Below are 24,455 nucleotides of genomic sequence, written 5' to 3' on the forward strand. Positions count from 1 at the left end.
TCTGTTGCTTGAGAGGTTGGTCATGAACTGCCATCCTGTTCATATGGAAGGTGAATAGTTTGTTTCGTTGGCTTGATGTTTGTAATTGCCTTGTGTATATAGCCAAAGAAACACAGCAACAATTCAACCTTAAGATAAATATCTTTATATCATTATATGATGGATACTTACAATTGTGTGAAATTTATTTTGTGATTTAATGAGTAATCTGAGATAATAGATACATGTTAAAATTTAAGTTGCTACATTATCTCAGATTACTCAATAGCTGTCCAAGTTAACTGGCTTCTGTCTTTTGGGTGTAATTGTTAACTAAATGTATATGCTTTTTATGAGTATAAATGTACTCATTAATTAATGTGATTGCACAGACGAGGAAATTTTGCTCCTACATACAAAGGCTGATCTTGTTATAACACTTGGTGGAGATGGAACGGTTCTATGGGTATGCTTTATTATAAACTTTCCATTGAAAACCTTGAAGTAGCATTGGGCATCTTAGATTTCTCATGGTCGCTCCTTGTCTCCAAGTAGCTAACAAATTCACAATATTTAATTATAAAATTTGAATCTTAACAGTCATTTTGGATCAAGAACATATTCGACTTTATTCAATTATAAAATTTGAGTCTTAACAGTCATTTTTTATCAACATCATGTTAGACTGAATTTTCAATGTGCAAACAAGACTAATATTGTATGAAGTTTCATGTTTCCCTTTGCTCTTGTATGTAACACGCTTTTGCATTTACTTACAATACTACATATGGGAGCATTTATGTTTTTTTATTGCAATAAGAAAATGAGATCTATAGCAAGGAATGCATGTAACTCGTAATTTTCAAATATAGAAGCAATTATTATAAATGATGCTTTCAGTATTAAGGTGGTGAAATCTTTCTTCTTTTGTGCAACATGTGCAGGCATCATCACTGTTCAAGGGGCCAGTTCCACCAGTTATTTCATTTTCCTTGGGATCACTTGGGTTCATGACACCCTTCCGTATCTTGATTAATATAATTTCCTCATTAATATAATCTATTCTATAAAATAATATTGGATGCTATTTATGAAATTGCATTTTCCATGCATCAAGACAATTTGCGCTTGCATCCCTATATTATGTTGAATGTTGTACTTTTGTGTCAGGGATTAGCATTTGAGACTGAGTTTTTCTATTTCTGTAACTTTGAGAAACCAGAAATGCATTGCTTAACCCATTAGCAATTTACAGGTCTATTTGTGAGATTTACTATTAATGCATTGATTTTCATTGGATTAGATTTCTGTGATTACATCTTACATTACATTATCAAATAAATAACTTACAAATAATTATGTCACATAAAATGTCTTATTCAATATAGTTTGGGTAGGATATCATTTCTACATCTTGGCAGAATGAATAGATAACCATCTGTATATGGAACCATCTTGATCAAAGGGAAGTGCACTATTTATATTGCCACCTTGAGGGGGCAACCTCCTGGTACATTTGCACTCTGAGAGAGTAGCCTCCTATTACAATAACACTTAAACTCTATGCAGCCTAACTTGAATATGCAACTCCTAGTTTTGGGAGGTAATAAGATAGTCACATGCTGCCTAGCATCTGTAGGATAAAAGAAAAAGATAATTAAGAGAGAGGAAGTAAAGAAAGATAAATAAGAGGAGAGAAGATAGCAGACAATAGGAGGCCGTAGGTGGAATATGAATGACATCTCCTTATTCAAAAAAGGCATTATCCATTGTCATGTCCCCTCTTTAGTTTGTCTAGTAGAGACATGTGAGTTAGCCTATTATGGGGCTCTCGTAGGCTGGCAGTGGTGGATAGAGACTCACACAGGGTATTCAATATCCGGAGTTGGTGTTTCAGGCAGTTTGTGGGTCGTTGGGAGCAGTTCCTTGATTTTAGGGAGATTCCCTACTTTTTAGGAGGTTGTGGCAGTTTCCATATTTGAGGTTCCACGGGACCATACCATGGTTTCAGTTTCAGGAAGATTGGGTGTGTTTCCTAGTTTCTAGGAGCATCCCTAGATTTTAGGGATGGGATTGCCAGTTGGCCCATCTTGTCCGGCATCAGTCACAGACAGGTGACAAATTCAAATTCATGTTTCGTTGGTTATTTTGTGCTATTATTGGATCTATGGAAATATTTTAATATATTTAAATATTTCCTAAGTTAGCGATTAAATAAATTAAAATAAGGCTATGTATATAGCCATTTCGGAGTAATAAGGGGTTTTTGGCTTCATCTGGTTTGATATGCCTATGTGTTATAGCTCGTTGGAAAGGTCTTGAACTTTGCTACATGATTCTCACCTCCCAGAGTCTTTTTGGATGCTTGAAGCTATTTATTCGCAATAAAGTGATATTTTTCTATAGTTTGACGCCATAATTGGGAAAGTGTCACTTTAATTATAAAGCGCAAGCTTTATTATTCTTTAGGGTTCGACTTGCAAAGGGAAAGGAGTTATAAGGAGATGAAAACCTAATTTATAGCATCTTTGATCATTTTGAAACTTGCGAATTTGGGAATTGCTCTAGAAGAATGATTTTGGTCTGGGACGAAAAGCCCAGGTCTGAGCTTGCTAGGACGTAGCCCTCAGCAGGAGTTGACAGTGGATTTATCCAGGATTGCACAGAGATTGTCAGAGGTAGAAGACACATCTTCTTGTCCTTAAGATTCAGTGTGCATATTGGGGGTTTCAACAGGGCGGCTGGTCTATTTCAGCTGGCACGTGATTTGCAGCAACTTCCACGCCTCCTTTACAACCACGCCTTGTTTGTATGTTGGCTTGAAGGGTTGTATTCAGCTTATTTGGTCTTCCTTGTTCGTTGCCGGTAATATTCCTCCATCTTGCATCAATCCAGATTGAGAACAGCTCCAAATAAATGTATGGATTCTTGCTGAATACAAAACTAGGTTATTTGCCTGGTATTATTTGCAGCATTTTCAGATTGCTTAAGTGTTCTTACATATGAACATTGTTTACTGTTTTATTTCACAGTTGTTGCTATTTATCAATTACTTTACTTATAACATCAAAACCCAAAAAGAAACAATCCCTTTCTGCAACTTCTGTCTATTCTATAAGATCACTGGAAAATTACAAAAAAATATAGTATGTTTACTTAAGAATTTACAGCAGCAACAGCAAAAGGATCCAATTGGGATCTTTCATCCATCCATCTTAATCTGTCATAGATTTAAACCATACATTGAGATAATTTCTGATCCAAAATTTATTAAGTGCTTTAGATTGGGAAGGTTCTATAGTTGGGAACATGTTGGACCATCAGAGCCGTCATGAAAATCACAATTGTCACCAAAAATGGCTTTTGTTGCTGAAGATGGTGGGTTGGCAGTGAAGTCATGTGAGCTGGTTGCTGAGGTTTCGGGTTATTTTGGCAGCTTAATAATATTATAAAGGACATTTTCTCTATGCTTCTTCAAGTTCTTGGGATGGGGATGGTGGGACATGTTTTTGGGATTATTTTTTAAGGCCATTTTTTAGGGGATGACAAGGGATGGCTATGGAAAAAAGGAAAATTTTAAGATATAAGAAGATTTTTAATATTTAGATGATAACATTGATAAGGCATTCATCATAGACATTATAGAACCTTAATGTATAACATTAGACGTGAATTGAGATTTCAAATGAGAAATGACAAACAAATTAACAAAATTTAATTACTTTCCTTGTCAATGTGCATAATTACAACAATTGCCCTAAGGGTGCAAATTCCAACTATAAAATGACAAAATATAGAAATTGTATAGCTATCCCTAATCAATCCACCTCTAGTAGGATTTCATGATTCATCTGAATCAGAGTCCAAGTTTGAGTCCCTGCCACTATGAGGGAGTGCTTCATCCAATGAAACCTCAACCAATCATTCATGTGTCTTCTCCTCATCAATTTGTATATCATCTTTGAGATTGAGATCCCAACATGAGGTTGGGATTTAGTGTTACTCAAGGGTTTGTCGACCCTATAACTGCAAGGCACAATGCATAACCATGAACTTCTCTAATCATTTAGAGGTAAGGTTGTTTCTCTTGATTGACTAAATGAAGCTATGTGTGGACCAATTCCTCTCTACAACAAAAGAAGTGGCAACCTATGAAAGGAGGAAAGTGGTGTTATGTGCCCTTCTCAAGGTTGAAGACATGTAGTGTCAGCCTATCATTTTTATCATTGGCTAAGAGATTGGATAAAGAAATGGCCCAATTATTGTTTTAGATGGGCAAATTTAGTGTTGCTTTACAAGGTAATATAAATGGGACTTTGAGGCATAAAAAGTTTTTCTTTCTATATTTCGTTTTGGAGGGAAAAGCAATTATTAAAAAGCAAAGGCAAACACCCTCTTTCATTATCCTATTGTAATCTTTTGTGAATTTAAAATTTCAAACTTGAAACAATCAAGGGATGAAACCCCTTGTCTTGCAAGTTCGTGTTGTGCGTTGCACACGCTCCCTATCGCCGACAGGGTTCCCCTTTCCTTTTTTGGTCTTTTCGCCTTTGCCCTGTTGGGTTCCGCGCGGGGTGTCTTGCATCCTTTTGAGCGTGCCCGTAATTAGTCCATGAGATGATGTTATTATGAACGGAAGCCTGTGAATCCGTGAGATCAGTTGAGCCGTCGAGCATTGAAATTCCAAGAGATCGTTCAGACTTATAAAATCGCCTGAGATAGGCATAGGATGATAGAAACTGGCGAAATCCGCCAAGTAAAGGGATAAAGCGTCTGAAGGTCGCATGAGGACCCAAAGTGTCGATTTTCGTCAAGGATATAGGAGAGATAAAAGGATGCAAAAGGTTTAAAGTTTCAAAACTCCTCCAAATCCTGAAATTCGCACTAAGGAGCAAATTACATGAGGTTTTAAAGTTTACAGAATGGATGAAAATGGCGATTTTCGCTAGTTGGAGGGTAAAAGTGCGAAAACCTTGCAAAATGCTTCAAAATGCCGAAGTTGGCAAAGTGGGTCAAAATCCCGAAAATGGCATCACAAGGTAAAGTGTGAAGTTTAAAAAACACCCTAAAATGCCGAAATTCGCATTCTAAGGAATAGTGCGTGAAAGTTTTTAAAGTTTGCAAAGTTGGCAAGACCCTCAAAAATGCTGAAAATCGCCTTATGAGAGATAAATAGAAAGTTTGGAAAGTTTTAAAACTCCTCCCATTCGCCAAAAATTGCATATGAAGGAATAGTGTGTGAAAGTTTTTAAAGTTTGCAAGGTGCCTACGAAACCCGAAGTTGGGGAATAGTGCGAAAAAGATGAAAGTTTGCAAAAGGCACATAAATGCCAAAAATCGCATTTTAGAGGGTAAAAGTGCGAAAGGGAAGGAACTTTGCAAAATGTTATAAAACGCCGAACTTTGCAAAATGTTAAAAAATGCCGAAGTTTTGCAAAACACTCGAAAACCCCGAAAATCGCATTATGGAGGATAGGTAAAGGAAATAAAAGTTTGAAAAGCAATCCAAAATCCCGAAATCGCGCGACAAGGCAAAATCATGATTTCTGAAAAGCTTGAAAAGAGACCCCAAATGCCGAAAATCAAAATCCAAGGGTAAATCGTGATATAAAGTCTGCTTTGTGCCCCCAAAATTGCGATTTTTGGTAAGCGTTCGAAGTTTTAAAAGTTCACACAAACTCCCCTCTCCATTTGCCGAAGTTCGCCATAGGGCAAAATCGCGCGGAGGTTTGATAGTTGTTGGAAGAAAACGCCTTAAACCCATAGCAATCGTTGAGGAGTGTGGAAGGTTAAATATTTGTTGAAGAAAATCGCCAAATCACCAAGAACTCTCTCATTCCCAAATTTGCAAATTGTGAGTTTGTCTTTACAAAGCGTAGGGCATAAGACAGGCTTTTTTTTAATTTTCAGAATCCAAAAGAAACCGTTCATTTCGCCAAGAAATTTTGCTTTGTCCCTCTTAAAATCATTTAAAATATATGCAAAATGGGATAGATGTGTTTGTGCAAATTGATCAAAGCGATTAAATCTTAAAACCGCATATTTTCCCGTTTAGAAGGCGTCAGGCAAAGCAATTGAAATTAGAAGTCTATTCCTAGGAGTTAGCCAGGAAATGCATTTTCAGACTTAGGGAAAATTTTAAACTTCGTCCATTTTGAAAATTGATCCTAAAATGCCTAAGTGTAAATTTAGCAGTTGAAATCGTCTAAATCCTTGATCCGCAGCCGAATGAGTAAATTCGTAGTCGAAAAGCTTCATGAATATTCATGTCTAAATCAATTAAGCTTTTTAGCTAAAAGTGTCATGCTATTCTTTAAAGTTCGGTTTTCGAATTAATCTTTATATGCTGGCGTATCCCTTTATCTAACCCGCCTCGTTTCCTTTATATTGTCTCGTAATCCACGTCCGGCTGTGCAGGATAAATGCCTAAATCGGTGGTAGATTCATCAAAGACATCTACTGCAGCTGAGAAATCACGAGCATCCAAGTTAGATATCCCTCGCAGAGTCGAAAACATGAAATATCAATATCAGAGAGGAAGATTGAGGGAATCAAAAGTTCAGAGTGTCTGGGAAAATGTAGGTGATACTAACCTGGAGCATATTGATATTCAAGATTTCAGGGACTGAGTTTTCTCCCCTAATGCCTATGGCAAGCCTAGGCGGATGATGGAAAGTGGAATCGCCCAAGCAGCAGGATTTCCCCCGTCAGTACAAAACTACGAGCTAGTAGTAGAGGCTGCCGACATTACCAACCAAACTCCAGATTGGTGCTCCTCGAGAATATGGTCCTTGCTGACTTCACACCTGAGGCCATTGGCGACGCATTTAATATTCCCCTCCCAAACAACCCCATAGCAACAACTATAGATGAAGCACAGGTGGCGTATGATATGAACCCTGCCAAATGTAGAACACTAATAAATGAGGAGTGGTACAAGGAGAGAAGACCTCTAAGCGTCAGGATTGGGAAAAAGACCCCTAGAAGCGACTTTCACAACGAGCATGGGGACATGGTCACATTGCTCAGCAGGATTATGGGACTCCCCCAATCTAACTACTTTGAAGAGTGGATGTTCTACTTCACAGAACAGGTCTTCGCTAGGAAATCCAAGTTCAACTGGGCCCAGATAATAAGCGACAACATCCAAACCCAATTGATCGAACTTGAGGCAAAGAAGTACTTCACTATGACATCCTATTTGGTCTACATGTTCGCCAGAAACCAGCCACTGCCAGGTTTAATCATGAAGGGTGAGATCAGGAATGGACCCGATCAGGTGAAGGTATATGATTGTTATCCACAGCTGCACTATTAGGACATAGCTCAAAGGGAAAAGAACAACCCTGCCTATGTAGTTGGTCAGTATGAGCGCGTTAATGATGCCTTCACAATGCGCCTGGTCAGGCTAATGCAAGGAGGACTACACATAAGACTCTCAGAGCAAGCTACTATTCTAGTACAGAGGTATGGTGCCTCGTTCATCCAGTTCCCACGGTTCTCCTACATCTGGATAGCTGGCTTTGAGGGTGCTCCTTTTCGACTTCCGCGGTACCCAACTGACAAGATAGTTCTCCTGGAAGTCGCAAGGCAGTCGCGTCCGGCGAACAACTTACTCAGAGACAGGAAGCAGTTTGGATTCACCTTCCCTATGATTATAGGTAACCTTGATGTCTATCTAAAGAACCCAGCCCAGGCAGAGGAATCCTTTGCAAAACTAGCCTCCTACGGCCTACAAGAGCATTTCCCAAGGAAATGCTTTGATCACGACAATCTGGCAAAGAGAGCCTATGGCAGGCGATACAGAGCAAAGGAATCAGTTGAAGATTATTGGAAGAACTGCTCTATTGACTATGAGGTCCAACGACGTGAATATTCAAGGCTGAGTGTGCAGCAAATGCGACTCTATGAATACTGTCGGGTCCCAGATCAACTAACAGATTTAGGAAATTGCTTACAAGTCTGGGAATTTAAGGCAGTAAGACGCCTTTTGCCAAGCATCGATTGGTCGCAGGATCCAATCACTGATTTTGAGACGGTTATGGCAGCTCTAGGAAGATACACTGACCAGTGGTTGCACCAGCAAATTGAGCGACTAATTCATGAGGGAGTCCAATTCACATACCAAATGATGGGTAGCCTTGATTCTTAGTCCTCCGAAGATGAGGGAACATCCAGTGCACCAAAGGAAGAGGTTGAAAAGCCAGAAAAAAGGAAGAAGGCTAAAGCCAGCAGAGGAACTCGGACATCTAAAAGAACAAGAAGGGAAAAGATCCCTATTAGGAGACTAGAGGTCATTTCATCATCAAAGGACCCCAGTTCGTCTGATGATGTAGTTGAACTAAATTATATACCTGCTCCGTCTTCCCAGAGTGATATTGATGCATTTGGAGCTGATGATCCTCCTGCACCCAATATGCTAGATACCGAGGTAAGAGCCATTGAACCCGCGGAACTTGATAATCAAGTGGAGGAAGGAGAGATTCCATCCATTCAGGGGCTTGAAATGCATGAGCCCACCCAACAGAGCTGCCATGAATTGCAGCTGCATAATACTACTAAGGATGACTCCACTGTTGAAGGAGAGCAAAGGACAAATGAAACCTGCGAGCTTGAAAGGACAGAAGAGCAACCATCGCATGAAAATACTAGACGGTTGTTCAGTGAAGTGGGAGAGAATTCAGCTGCGAGCAAGGAACTTGACACTTCCTCTACTCCTCCATTAACTGAGCAACTGCAAATATGCAATGAGCCGGCTGAAAACATTAAAGAACAGAGTGCCAATTTAACCATAGCATCAGCCCAGACTGTACCTCAAGATTGGTTAATTGCTCGAGCTCAGCGTAAGGCAGCCACCAAGCCACCCATTGACTTGGAGGACATCTTCTCACGCATAGACCAAGACAAGGCCAAGGGAAAGAAAAAGCCTAAGGCGTATTCCAGGATAACCCATGATGAGAAAAGGAACCGTACCCTTCATATCGCCACCCCACCTGTCGACAAGCCAACGGATCAAGTTACACTGGTTGATTATAGCATCACAACTATACCCATCGGGCGAGCCACTAGGGAGCAGGAAAGGGAGGAATTCAAGGATTCCATACAAAACGTGCTCAGACAACTCGAAGAAATAACAGCTGAAAGGACATGTATCGAGCTCGTGCTGAACAAGTCGAGGGATACATTGATCAACTCCTGAGACCATTGCATAATGCTTCCGAATCCTACATTCCCCCTATAGCATTGGCACAAAGGACCACCACAAAATTTGAAGGAGTACGCGATACTGCCAAGGCCGTCAAAGAATGGATGCGAGGCATTAAAGAAAGAGGAGAGCAAACCTTCAAGGATCTGTGCGAAATGGCCCTCCATAGGGAAGCCATTATTATCAAAATGTGTAAGCTGAAGAAAGAATGCTATAACACTCATGAGGCAATTGCCAAGGCATTGCCCCTCATTAGGGCTCTATTTTGGACCTGCTCTCAGATCCCTGCTGCTGATACTATCCTAAATCCTTATAGTGTCAATACCTTCAAAGAATGGTATTGGACCCTCAACATGAAGGACGACATAAGGGATAATATCAATAAGATGCATGATAAGTGTGATGACACTTTATCAAATGTGAAGGATCTTGGTGAAAGAATCCTCAAATCCATGGTTCCCGGTTGGAAAAATAGTATGGAGGATAGTGAGGTGCAACCGCAGTATCACTGGTTCGGGGTCCCTTCCTGGTTGAGGAGGATTAATGGGCAGGCCCATCTCTGACCATGTTAGCGGACTGAAAAGAAAACTGTCGGACCTCTTTAAGAACTTGCTTGTGAAGGGCAGCGATCCTTTGTCTATCTAGATTTTCCCTGATCGCAGTCTCTATTTGCAAACCATTTTCTTCTTCTTGATTAATAGTGCGACTTGTTTGAAATGAGGGTGATTTGCTTCTGATTTCCAAGCAAGTGCCCGTAACTGATCTGCAATATATGACTGGTTCAGTCCTTGACTAGGTTGTTCAAGGGGAAGGTCGAGCGGGAATTCATACAGCAATACCATACTGCATTATGCCCTCCTTCTAGCGCCAATTTTGTTGACGTGTCTAAAGTCGCATCGCTGCAAACTCCATCCGGCCAACACAAAATAGTATGTACTCGCTGAGTATCCTATCCTCTCTTGAGATAAGGAAATCCCTAATGCTGTTTTTGTGTTTAATCAAAGGGGATAACCTCAAGGTTTCGATTGTCAAGTCTTGACGGCGGGATTGCTCAGTGGTTTGATGTGTTTTGCTGGAAACACAAAGGGGACTTACGATGATATGGATAATTGCTTGATGAGTTCCCTAAAAGTCTAATAGTTTCGTTATCGATTGGTTTCAGTCAGATGATACTATTTCAGCAGGACTGTGGATTCTTCTTGGTTAAAAAAAGGGGAAAAAGAGTGATAGGGAAAGAGAGGTACAAAAAGCCAAAATTATTAAGATAGCATATTCAAGAAAAGCAGACAGACACCTCCAAATAACTAGATTAAACACTATCAGCCATTCAAGCACAATATTTGTATGAATCTAGTGCGATCTTCAAGGGAAAATTGAGTTTTTCATGCTATTAAACACAACTTCAGAACTTTAACATTCATTCAATGAGTATTCAATAACCGAACTAAGCATGTGAAAGGGTTCAGATTAGCCATGCAGAAGGAATGACAATCAGTCAGTCCCCAATGGTATGAACAACGAGGATTCTATCAGATGTTTATCTAGAAAATGTTATAGAAATGAAAGAAACATAACAAAATAATTCAAATTGGTGAAGGAGACCATGCACTCACAATGAAATTGAAACAGTCTTAACTTTGCATTAAATCCTGTAAATTTCACCAGAGCTTCAGCAACAATCCATGAACTTCTTACAAAATGAGGGAAAACCAGTCCCTTTAAATAGGCTTCAAAAATAGATGAATGGCCAAGATCTAATCTAAACAAGTGGCCCAGATTCATCCTTACCAAAGGTACCCATACCCATAAATGGAGGGTAAATATCAGCAACTACCCCAAAGGGAGCAATAACTACCCAAAAAGGTAATTAAAACAAAAGCTATCCAAAATAATTCAAAAAGTGCACATACACAGTTTTAAGTTTACAGTTGACTTGGAAGTCAAATATGACCCTTTGACCAAAAAGTGCACTTTTCAAAAATTTAAAAGGAAAAAGCACTTTAGGAAAGCACTTTCTCTTTTCCAGTTTCATATCCTTTTACCAGGAATTCATCTTCGCCATGCAAATATTCTTTCCAAAGGTCCCGACCTGCTGCACGTTCTTTGCAAACATACTCCTGGACCCTGATGCATAATTGGAATAGTAAACTGAACGGAGGCATAGGGGGATGACGAATTTTATAGTGCATGCCCTCTAGATAACGCTCTACGTGCCTCAAACCATCTTGCCAATTGGACCGATTACGCTCAAAACACAATATGTCTGAATGCAGTTGGCCGGCAAAACCAAGGTCCTCTGCCGAGTAGGCGATCCTGTCTGTTCTTAATCTTTTCTCCCAGTCTATTAGCATCACGTCATCAGACAGATCATTCTTCCACCCCAAAACCATTGATCAGAGGATTGTCTTGCGAAGCTCTTGCATGTTGTTCAGAATTCCATTGCGTGCATCCTGCTCTTTGTCAATGATTTCCCTTGTCTCATTCCTCATAGTGATAATCCAGTACCATTCTTTAAAGTGCTGATATCATGGGGGTCCAGGATGGCGGAGAGTGTGGGGATCTGTGCTTGGGTCCAGAAAAGGGCCCTTACAAGAGGCAGGGTTGTAGCAGCTACCTCATGGATTCTGAGGCATTCTCGTTTTACCTCGAGCAGCTTGACCAAAATAGTCTCTCGATGGTGGAAAATTTCTTTTACCTCCCCAATAATGTTCTCCTTTTTCCTTAAGGTCTCGCATCTATTCCTTGATGGCCTTGGCCATATCCCGTACTCCTTCAAATTCTGTCGTGGTCCTCTGTGCCAATGTTGTTGGGGGAATGTGGGATTCGGAAGCATTATGCAATGGTCTCAGGAGTTGATCAATGTACCCCTCAGCTTGTTCAGCATGAGCTTGATACATGTTCCTTTCAGCTGTTATTTCTTTGAGTTGCCTGAGCACGTTTTGTATGGAATCCTTGAATTCCTCCCTTTCTTGTTCCTTAGTGGCGCGTCCAATGGGGACAGTCGTGATGCTATAATCAGCCAGAGTAATCTGATCTGCTGGCTTGTCTACAGGCAGGGTGGCGATATGAAGGTTACGATATGAAGGTTATTCTGGAATATGCCTTGGGCTTTTTCTTCCCCTTGGCCTTGGCTTGGTCTATGCACGAGAAGATGTCCTCCAAATCGATGGGTGGCTTGGTGGCGGCCTTGCGCTGAGCTTGAGCAATTAACCATTCTCGAGGTACAGTCTAGGCTGATGCTATGGTTAAATTGGCACTCTGTTCTTTAATGTTTTTAGCCGGCTCATCGCATATTTGCAGCTGTTCCGTTACAAGAGGAGTAGAGGAAGTGTCAAGTTCCTTCCTCGTAGCCGAATTCTCTCCCACTTCACTGAACAACTGCCTAGTATTTTCGTGTGATGGTTGTTCTTCAGTCTTTTCAGGCTCGTGGGTATCATCTGTCCTTTGCTCTCCTTCAACAGTGGAGTCATCCTTGGTAGTATTATGGAGCAGCAATTCATGGCCGCTCTGTTGGGTGGGTTCATGCAATTCAATCCCCTGAGCGGATGGAATCTCTCCTTCCTCAACGTGATTATCAGGTTCGGCTGATTCAACGGCTCTTAGCTCGGCATCCAGCATGTCGAGTGCAGGAGGGTCATCAGCTCCAAATGTGTCAATATCACTCTGGGAAGGCGGAGCAGGTATATAATCTAGTTCAACTACATCATCAGACGAACTAGGGTCTTTTGATGATGAAGTGACCTCTGGTCTCCTAATAGGGATCTTTTCCCCCCTTGTTCTTTTGGATGTCCAAGTTCCTCTGCTGGCTTTAGCCTTCTTCCTTTTCTCAGGCTTTTTGATCTCTTCCTTAGGTGCACTGGAAGTTCCTTCATCTTCGGAGGACTGGGAATCAAGGTTACCCATCAAGTGGTAGGTGAACTGGACTCCCTCATGTATCAGTCACTCAATTTGCTGGTGCAACCACTGGTCAGTATATCTTCTTGGGGATGCCATAACCGCCTCAAAATTAGTGATTGGATCTTGCGACCAATCAATGCCTGGCAAAAGATGTCTTACTGCCTCAAATTCCCGGACTTGCAGGCAATTTCCTGAATCTGTTAGTTGATCTAGGACCCGGTGGTATTCATAGAGTCGCATTTGCTGCACACTCAGCCTTGAATATTCGCGCCTTCAGACCTCATAGTCATCAGAGCAGTTCTTCCAATAATCTTCAACTGATTCTTTTGCTCTGTATCGCCTGCCATAGGCTCTCTTTGCCAGATTGTCGTGATCAAAGCATTTCCTTGGAAAATGCTCTTGTAGGCCGTAGGAGGCTAGTTCTGCAAAGGATTCCTCTGCTTGGGATGGGTTCTTTAGATGAACATCCAGGCTACCTATAATCATAGGGAATGCGAATCCAAACTGCTTCTTGTCTCTGAGTAAGCTGCTCGCCAGACGTGACTACCTTGCGACTTCCAGGAGAACTATCTTGTTGATTGGGTACCGCAGAAGTCGGAAAGGAGCACCCTCAAAGCCAGCTATCCGGATGTAGGAGAACCTTGGGAACTAGATGAACCAGGCCCCATACCTCTGTACCAGAATAGTAGCTTGCTCTGAGAGCCTTATGTGTAATCCTCCTTGCATCAGCCTGACCGGGCACATTGTGAAGGCATCATTGACGCGCTCATACTGACCAACTGCATAGGCAAGGCTATTCTTTTCTCTTTGAGCTATGTCCTGAAAGTGTAGCTGTGGATAACAATCGTATACCTTCACCTGATCAGGCCCATTCCCAATTTCACCCTTCATGATTAAACCTGGCAGTGGCTGGTTTCTGGCAAACATGTAGATCAAATAGGAGGTTATAGTGAAGTACTTCTTCGTCTCAAGTTCGATCAATTGGGTATGAATGTTGTCGCTTATGATCTGGGCCCAGTCAAACTTGGATTTCCCAGCGAAGACCTGTTTTGTGAAGTAGAACATCCATTCCTCAAAGTAGTTGGATTGGGGAAGTCCCATAATCTTGCTGAGCAATATGACCATGTCCCCATGCTCGTTGTGAAAGTCGCTTCTAGGGGTCTTTTTCCCAATCCTGATGCTTGGAGGTCTTCTCTCCTTGTACCACTCTTCATTTATCAGTGTTCTGCATTTGGTAGGGTTTACATCATACACCTCTTGCGCTTCATCTATAGTTGTTGCTATGGGGTTGTTCGGAAAGGGAATGTCAAATGCATCGCCAATGGCTTCAGGAGTGAAGTTAGCGAGGACCATGTTCTTGAGGAGCACCAATCTGGAGTTTGGTTGGTATTGTCGGGCAGCCTCTACTACTAGCTCATAGTTTTGCACTGCTGGGGGAAATCCTGCTGCCTTGGCAATGCCACTTTCCATCATCTGCCATAGGCATTAGGGGAGAAAACTCGGTTTCTGAAATCTTGAATATCAATATGGCCCAAGTCAGTATCACCGACATTCTCCCAGACACTCTAAACTTTTGATTCCCTCAGTCCTCCTCTCTGATACTAATACTTCATCTTTTCGACTCTGCGAGGGATATCTGATTTGGACGCTCATGATGTCTCGGCTGCAGCAGGTGTCTTTGATGATTCTACTACCGATTTAGGCATTTATCCTGCATAGCCGGACGTAGATTACGAGGCGATATAAAGGAAACAAAGCGAGTTAGATAAAGGGTATACCAATATACAAGGATCAATTTGAAAACCGAATTCAAAGGATAGCATGACACTTTAGCTAAAAAGCTTAATTGATTTAAACATGGATATTTATGATGCTTTTTGATTGCGAATTTATACTTAGGCACTTTAGGATCAATTTTCAAAATGGACGATGCTTTAAAATTTTCCTAAGTCTGAAAATGTGTATTCTAGCTGGTTCCTAGGAACATACTTTGATTTCAATTGCTCCTGACGCCTTATAAACAGAAAAAGATGCGGTTTGAGATTTAATCAATTTAATTTATTTTGCACATCTATCCGATTTTGCGTATATTTCGAATGATTTCAAGAGAGGTGAAGCACACTTACCTGGCGAAAATGAATGGTGTGGATCCGCACAACTTGCAAATTTGAATGGGAGAGTTCTTGGGCGAACTGGCGATTGAACTTGGATGTTTTGAATGGGTTTTGCTCTTCGACCAAACACCAAACCTTCGCGTGAATGCTGTGGCGTTTTCCGGAATTCAAATTTCGCGGTTTTCACCCTACACGAAGTTCGGCATATGCGTGGGAGGGAATATTAAACTTCAAACTCTGCGGCTTTCTCTTACAGTCGCCAAACTTGGGCCCTTTTTTTTATTGCTTCTTACAAAACCATGAAAACCTTATACCCTCGCCTTGGCTCATGATTTCGAGGTTTAGGAGGGGTTGGAAAGCTTTTAAATCGCGATTTTCCCTTGAGCTGCAAATTTCGGAGATTTTAGAGCCTTTACCAACTTGTGAACTCTTTTACATTTGCCTTCCAAATCGCGATTTTGCCCTAGATGGTGAATTTCGGCCTTTTGAGGGAGTTTGCAAGCTTTAAACTTTTCTCTTATGATGCCATTTTCGGGGCTTTAGGGCATTTTGCCAACTTCGGCATTTTAGTGGGTTTTGAAAACTTCGCACTTTACACTTGCCCTCCAAAGTGTGATTTTCGATGGATTGGAGAGTTTTGCAAGTTTTAACTTTCACACACTTTTCCTTTCTAAATCGCGAACTTCGGCGATTTGGGCTATTTTGCCAATTTCGGCGATTTGGTGGCTTTTGCCAATTTCAGCGATTTGGTGGCTTTTGCCAACTTTCTAACTTTAACGCCTTTACCTAAAAGTGCGAATTTCGGGGTATTGGGCATGTTTGCAAACTATAAAAAAAACTTTCACTTACCCCTTTATGCGATTTTCGGGCTTTATGCGCCCTTTGCAAACTTTTTAAAAAAAAAAACTCACTTACCCCTTTATGCGCGTTTTCTGGATTTTGGATGTTTTGAAAACCTTTATACTTTTGCGCTTTACCCTCATTGTGCGAATTTCGGGGTATTGGGCGTATTTGCTAACTTCGGCGTTTGGAGCCATTTTGCCAATTTTCACTTCTTGTATATTGTCCAATGCTGGCGAATTTCGGGATTTAGGCCCATTCTGCAAACTTACAAGAAAAAACTCATGCAATTTCTCCCCTTTAGTACAAATTTCAGGATCTTGGGAGGTTTTGAAACTTCAACATTCTGCCAATTTCTATCATCCTACGCCTATCTCAGGCGGTTTTCAGGTTTAAACTGTCTCTTGGAATTTCATGCCCAAAGGCTCAACTGATCATACAAATTCACAGGCTCCTCTGCTCATAACATCATCATCTCATGGACTGATTACGGGCACACTCAAAAGGATGTGAGACACTCTGCGCGAAACTCAACAGGATGAAGGCGAAAAGGCCAAAAAGAGGAAAGGGGACCCTATCGGCGACAGGGAGCGTGTGCAACGCACAACAAGATGGTACAAGAGTGGACGCACATGCGACTGGTGGAGGGAGTGGGCACCTTGGGCGCCACCTTGAGCAGTATGGAAGGATATTTTCGTAATGTCTACCTGCAGATGCGACAGAGTCAGATAGAGCAGCAGAACCAGTGGTTGTATGCAGCAAAACTGGATAAGGAAGGGGAGAAGTGTGCGAAGTTAGCCGCAGTGGAGAAGAACCTGAGGATTGAGCTAGAAACAAAGGTGACTACCTATGAGGCCCGTTGCAGCATGCATAAGGAGGAGGTACAGCCTACATGTACTTGCAACACAGGTGGCTGAGCTTACTCTACAGATGGAGTAGAAGGACAAAAAACTGTTGGAGGCCGCACACATGGTCAAGAAGGCACGGGAATGGTAGCTGATAACAGAGAAGAACCTCAGACTCCACACAGGGCAACAACCTTCTTCTTCGACCACCACAGGGACGCCTCCTCCCCCTTCTCAGTTTTAGTCTTTTGTTTGTTATTCCAGCTCTTGTTGTCTTGGTCGTCTGGAAGATGACTACTTTTTGGGGGGGGTTGATGTTAGGGGTCAACAACACATGTTAGCTTATAGTGGGGTTGGGTGTTTATGTTTGGTTATGTTGAGTCGCCAAAAGGCTCCCATGGGGTAGTTGGTAGTTAGTGACGGTTGACAACTTGGCCAACCGTCGAGTCTATATATGGTATGGATGGAACCTGGGCAAGGATGGTATTGTACTGGCATATTTGGAGAATTCAATAAAGATATCATGATTCTGTCATAGCTGTTTTGTTATTGTTATTCATGCTTTGATATAAATTAATTTCTGTTACATGAATTGTTGGTACGTGTGGGATATCTCTGTTTATTTGTGAGTTTACCAACCTCATCATAAGGACTAAATAGGCGGAAATTGAGTGCACTCATGTATACCTAGGAGTGGAATTTCTCTATGTTCATGCAATGAGAAGGAAGAAAGGGTGGAGATTTGAAGTATACATGCATTAGAAAGGGCAGGAATTGCAAGTACTCATGCATTGAATGCCAAGGTTGGAGTTTCACATGTATTATGCATAAACCTCTAAGGTCGGAATTTGCAAGTGCTTGTGCATAGAGCAAGGTCGAGTGGTTGTGCATTAGTTACTAAGGTCAGAATTTGACATTGCAAGTGCATTAACAATAACAATAACCTGCCCCACTTAATTAATGTAAAACAGTCCACCAAATGCTACGTTCGGATAAACTGATGTGACAGCTAATAGAAGCCAATATTAATATCTGCCAAAGCTATATGATTCATCACCAAGTTATACAATAGCTTGCCAATCAATGATTTAAAGATTTAGTAATGATTTAAAGATTGATTGAATTCTAAAAATTAAATTACTAATTTTAATTAGCATAGGTTTTACTTATTGCATTTCGTTTCCAATCATTTGTATTTAGAAATAAATAAATAAAAATTAGCAGAGTTTCCCAGTGTTCTGAATTGGGGACATTACAAGTGGCTAGTATTTTCAACTCTGGTGCATCCATTCCTTGCCTCATCCATCATTGAGTAGGGTCATTTGAGCTAATGTGCCTCTATTTTTCCTCATCTCTATTTTGATGAAGGTTGGACCATGGGGATTAATAAAGGCTAGCCACTTTTTGTGAAGTATAGAAGACTCTTCATTAGTATATATATTTTGAAGGGCCTTCATGAGCATTTCTTTTACCTCTTCATCATGATATGGAGGCACTCTTCCAAACCAATTACATACCATTTGGGATTTAGAGCATAGGCTTCCATATCAAGTGGAGTGCTCATAGTGTTCCAGTACCACATTACAATTGGCCTAATATGCTCCTTATAAAATCCAAAGTAGGATCATGCTATGAATGGCTTGCTTCATCTACCCAAGCATGCTATCAAATGTCTCTAACGCTAGGAGAGTCTGTATTATCATATCTTATGACTTTCACAGGTGCAACGAAGTATCAAATATAACTATAAATGCAAAGAAGTTACACAAAAATTAAAATTTCAAAAAAGATTGAGAATTTATGATTCAAATGGCAAAGAGTGAATGCTACTAAAAAGAATATAAACATTTTACAAGTTGAAAACATAAATAAATTAACTTTTACAATTTAAATAATAAAACCAGCTATTTCTTATCTTTTTGTGCACCCAACTTATCATCAATGATCTTTTGTTTCACGTTTTTTCTCAGTTGTGCTTACCTTTGACCATCTACCCCACTCTAAATTTATTGCCATTAAATTGTAGAGGCTCTTGCACCTCATCCATCCTCTCTAACAAAATGAAGCAGTTGACATATCTAGTATTCACAAGATTGAGGAATCCCTCCATGGAAGAAGTCCTAACAAAGTGAAGTGTGATGGTTGCAAATGAATATCTATATGTCTATAATTTCTTCCACCACTTTCTTACCTACTCTATCTTCCCAATGTCCTTCAATGTGTTGTTAAATGCCTGGGCATAACATAGAGTCCAAAAAATATGCTTGTAAGCACTCTTCAGCATCAAAATAGCTAAGTTACAAAGACAAGTTGAATCGGTCACTACTTCTACAACACTAGAGGCTTCAACCTCTTTTATGACATCCTTCAAATCTGAAACAGATGTTTTCATCCTTCCTTTTTGTTGATGTGTCTTTTGTACACGACCAAACACAGAATAAAATACCTAAAGGTACCTTATCCTCTCTTGAACAAAGTTTTCCGACTGCTGAAGATCTCACCGAAGGATCAGTCGGAGTAACTCAAGGTTCTGATATGTAGGTTCTCTACATGTGGATAAGTTGTTTGTGGTACGATGTGATTTTGCTGGAATCACAAGGGGACTTACTTTTGACAACCTGAACATTTGATTTGCTTTGGATATCACTGGAACGTGGAATTTCACTGGCCCTTGATTTTAAAAAACGGAAAAAGGATAAGGGTTGGAACGGGATCTATTTCTAACACTAAGAATGTAAGAGCAATGAATGACCTTTGATGAAATTCTAACTAAGTCTTGCTTTGACATCCTAGGATCATCTCCACAAGATTAGTGCAATCTTCTAAGGAAAGCTTTATGATGTTTAGATCACCGCTACAAGCATTGACACCATCAGGTTGATGCATATCAATGAAGAAGCGATAATTGAAGTTAAGCTTAAGCTGAATGATTCCAGTTGACTACGTGTTGTGCGTTGCACACACTCCCTGTCGCCGACAAGGTCCCCCTCTTTTAATTTTTAGCCTTCACTCTGTTCAGTTCTGCGCAGGGTGTCTCACGTCCTTTTTGGGTGTGCCCGTAATCAATTCAAAGGATGATGTTGTCATGAGCGTAAGCCTGGGAATCCGCAAGGTGAGTTTAACACTCGGGCAAAGTGAATTTCAAAAGATTGCCTAATTTAGGTGAGAAATAGCAGAAGCTTGCAAAATCCCCCAAATATGATAAAGCGTCTAAGGGTCGCAAAAAGACCCAAAGTGCCGATTTTCGCCAAAGGAAGGTTGAAAATTGCAAAGTTTCAAAAGCTTATAAAGTGCTCGCAAATCCTGAAATTTGCCAATAATAGGTAAAATGTTAAAGTGTCAAAAGTTTGCGAAAAAGACCCAAAATCCCGAAATTTGCACTAAGGAGGAGAATTGCGAGAAGTTTTAAAAGTTTGCAAAAGGTATAAAAGCCCTGAAGTTAGTCATAAGCTTGAAAATAAGCCAAAACCCCGAAGTTCGCGATATATGAAAAGGGCAAAATTTTGAAAGATTGAAAAAGCCACTTAATCGCTGAAGTTCGCAACCTGGAGGAGAAGGCGAAATTTTTTAAAGTTTGAAAAAACATCTAAATCGCCGAACTTCGGCCTAGGGGAGAAAATCGCGAAGTAATAAGAGTTTGAAAATGGTATAAAATCCCCGAAAATCGCAACAAGGTGCAAAATCGCGAAGTATAAGGACCTTTCAAAAAGACCCAAACCGTCGACCTTCGGCAATAAACGGAGAAAATCGTGGAGTATAAAGTTTAAAAAAAAAAAAAGATCATAAACCCCGATCTTTGCAATATAGAAGAAAATCGCGAAGGAGTATGAAAGTTTGCGGAGGGAGCAAAAACCCCATTTTCGGCAGCGACATAGTTAAAAAGCAGAAGTTAAAAGTTTGCCAGAACCATCTATATTGCCGAACTTCGGCCTAGGGGAGAAAATCACAAAGTTTGAAGGGTTTGCAGAGGGAAATCGCGAAATATAGAGCTTGCAACAGAAGCAAAAACGTCGAAATTTCAACCAAGGTAAATTGCGAAGTATAAGTCTTCAAAGAGGGTATTCTTCTCCCCAACTTAGGCGTGAAACAAGTGTTAAAACGTTAGGATTTGAAATATCGCAGAGCTAAACCCCATTTCCAGCATTTGAAGGATTTGAAAATACAAGAACGTTAGAATTTGAAAATTGCAGAAACCCTACCATTCCACAAAATCGCAAGTTGTGCTTTTTTTCCAAAAAACGCAAAGCATAGGAAGGGGCATTTTTCAAATATCAAAGGAAAGCAACCTTGCAGGCCGGGTTTGTGCGGATTGACACTATATTTTGCCAGGTAAGCTTGCTTTGTCTCCCTTGGAATCATTTAAAATGCATGCAAAATTGGTTAGATGTGTTTGTGCAAAATTGATTAAATGATTAAATCTCATAAACCGCATCTTTTCCCATTTAAAAGGCATCAGGCAAAGCAGTTAAGGTCAGAGTTTGTCCCAGAAGTTAACCCGGAATGCAATTTTTAGACTTAGGGAATCTTAAACCTCATTCATTTTTGAAAACTGAACTTAAAAGACTAAGTCCAAATTTAGCGATCAAAATCGCCTTAAGTTCTTGAACCATAGCCGAATAGTAAATTTTTTAATCAAAGAGCTCAATAATATTTCATGTCCGAATTAATCAAGCTCTTTTGCTGAAGTGTTATGCTTCCTTCAAATTTCGGTTTTCCATTAATCCTTATGTGCTAACGTGTCCCTTTTATCTAACCTGTTTTGTTCCCTTCATCTTGTCTCGTAATCCGCGTCTAGTTGTGCAGGATAGATGCCTAAATCTGTAATAGAGTCCTCAAAGACACCTGGTGCAGTCGAAACCTCCCGAGCTTCTAAATCAGACATCCCTTGCAAAGGCGAAAAGATGAAATACTAGTATCAGAGTGGAGGCCCAAGGGAGTCAAAGGTCCAAAGCATATGGGAAAACGTAGGCGATACTGACTTGGGCCACATTGACATTCAGGACTTCAGAGACAGAGTATTCTCCCCTAACGCCTATGGCAGGCCTAGGCGGATGATGGAAAGTGGTATCGCCCAGGCAGCAGGATTTCCTCCATCAGTGCAACATTATGAGCTGGTAGTAGAGGCTGCCCGACATTATCAACCAAACACCAGATTAGTGGTTCTTGAGAATATGGTCCTAGTTGACTTCACTCCTAAGGCCATTGGCGACGCATTCAATATCCCCTTCCCGGATAACCCTATAGTGACAACCATAGATGAAGCGCAAGTGGCATATGATATGAACCCTGCCAAATGCAGGACATTAATAAATGAGTAGTACTATAAGGAGAGAAGGCCTCCAAGCATTAGAATTGGGAAAAGACCCCCAGAAGTGACTTTCACAATGAGCATGGAGATATGGTCACATTGCTCAGCCAAGTTATGGGACTCCCTCAGTCTAACCTTTTTGAGGAGTGGATGTTCTATTTTATAGAGCAGGTCTTCGCCGGGAAATCCAAGTTCGACTGGGCCCAAATCATCAGTGACAATATCCATACCCAGTTGGTCGAACTTGAAGAGAAAAAGTACTTTACCATGACCTCTTATCTAGTCTATATGTTTGCCCGACACCAGCCACTGCCAGGGTTGATCAGGAAAGGTGAAATTGGGAACGAGCCCAATCAAGTAAAGGTGTACGATTGCTATCCTCAGCTACATTAGCATGACATAGCTCAGAGGGAAAAGAACAACCCTGCTTATACTATTGGTCAGTATGAGCATGTCAATGACGCCTTCACAATGCGCCTAGTCAGGCTGATGCAAGGGGGATTACACAAGGCTCTCAGAACAGGCTAGCATTTTGGTACAAAGGTACGGTGCCTGTTTTATTCAGTTCCCTAGATTCTTCTATATCCAGATAGCCAGCTTTGAAGGCGCTTCTTTTCGACTTCCACGCTATCCAACCAACAAAATAATTCTTCTGGAAGTTGCAAGGCAAGCACGTCCGGCGAGCAATTTACTCAGGGACAAGAAGCAGTCTGGATTCACCTTCCCCATGGTGGTGGGTAACCTTGATGTACATTTGAAGAATGCAACTCATGCCGAAGAATCACTTGCTGAGTTAGCCTCTTATGGCCTACAAAAACATTTGATCATGACAATTTAGCAAAGAGAGCCTACGGCTGGCGCTACAAAGCAAAGGAATCAATTGAAGACTATTGGAAGAATTGTTTTGATGACTATGAGGTCCGACGGCATGAATATTCAAGGTTAAGTGTGCAGCAAACGCGACTTTATAAATACCATCGGGTCCCGGATCAAGTAATAGATTCTGGAAATTGCTTACAAGTTCGGGAGTTTGAGGCAGTAAGACATCTCTTGCCGGGCATCGATTGGTCAAAGGATCCAATCACTGATTTAGAGGCAGTTATGGCAGCCCCAGGAAGGTACACTGATCATTGGCTACACCAACAGATTGAGCGACTAATTCATGAAGGAGTTCAATTCACCTACCATATGATGGGTAGTCTTGATTCTCAGTCCTCTGAAGATGAGGGAACCTCAAATGCGCCAAAGGAAAAGGTTGAGAAGCCTAAAAAAAGGAAGAAAGCCAAAGCTAGCAGAGGGACTCGGACATCTAAAAGGACGAGAAGGGAGAAGATCCCTATTAGGAGACCAGAGGTCACTTCATCATCAAAGGACCCCAGTTTCGATGATGATGTAATTGAACTTGATTATATACCTGCTTCGCCTTCCCAGAGCGATGTTGATGCTTTTGAAGTTGATAATCCTCCGGCACAAGACAAGCTAAATACAGAGGTGAGGATTGTTGATTTTGGCAAACCTGAAAATCAAGTTGAGGAAGGGGAAATTCCGTCCAATCAAGGGGTTGATGTGCATGAACTCACCCAAGGGAGTCGCCACGAATTGCAACTGTACAATACCGGCAAAGATGACACCACTGTTGAAGGAGAGCAAAGGGCAGATGAGACCCACAAGCTTGATAGAACTGAGGAACAACCATCACATGGGGATACCAGACAGTTGTTCAGCGAGGTAGGGGAGAATTCAACTGTAAGCAAAGGACTGGACACTTCCTCAACTCCTCCTGTAACAGATCAGTTACATATATGCAATGAACCAGCTGAAAGCAATAAGGAGCAGAGTGGGAATTTGACCATAGCATCCGGGCAGACCATACCTCAAGACTGGTTAGTTGCTCGTGCACAGCGGAAGGCAGCCACCTATCGACTTGGAAGATATTTTCTCTCGCATAGGGGAAACAAAGTCCAAAGGAAAGAAAAAGCCTAAGACCTACTCCCGCATAACCAAGGACGAGCAAAGGAACCGTAACATCCATATCGCTACCTCGCCTGTCGATAAGCCAGCAGATCAAGTTGCGCTGGCCGATTATAGCATTACAACCATCCCAATAGGGCGAGCCACCAAAGAACAGGAAAGGGAAGAGTTCAAGGACTCCGTGCAAAACATGCTCAGGCAACTCGAAGAGATAACTGCTGAGAGAAACATGTATCGAGTTCATGCTGAGCAGGCCGAGGGGTACGTTGGTCACTTGCTGAGACCGTTGCATAATG

General features: G+C 41.2%; 1 protein-coding gene across 4 annotated transcripts in view; it reads left to right on the forward strand.

Moving 5' to 3' along the window:
• Window positions 1-24,455, forward strand: part of LOC131067798 (probable NAD kinase 1) — a 223,324-nt gene that overhangs the window by 183,517 nt on the left and 15,352 nt on the right. For all 4 annotated transcript variants that reach the window (XM_058002958.2, XM_058002956.2, XM_058002955.2 and 1 more), the window contains 2 exons: window positions 372-445; window positions 924-1,002. In XM_058002958.2, coding sequence (XP_057858941.2) covers window positions 372-445; window positions 924-1,002 — 153 coding nt within the window. The remainder of the gene's footprint in view (window positions 1-371; window positions 446-923; window positions 1,003-24,455) is intronic.

This window comes from Cryptomeria japonica, chromosome 3, assembly GCF_030272615.1.
Source record: "Cryptomeria japonica chromosome 3, Sugi_1.0, whole genome shotgun sequence".
Taxonomy (NCBI): domain Eukaryota; kingdom Viridiplantae; phylum Streptophyta; class Pinopsida; order Cupressales; family Cupressaceae; genus Cryptomeria; species Cryptomeria japonica.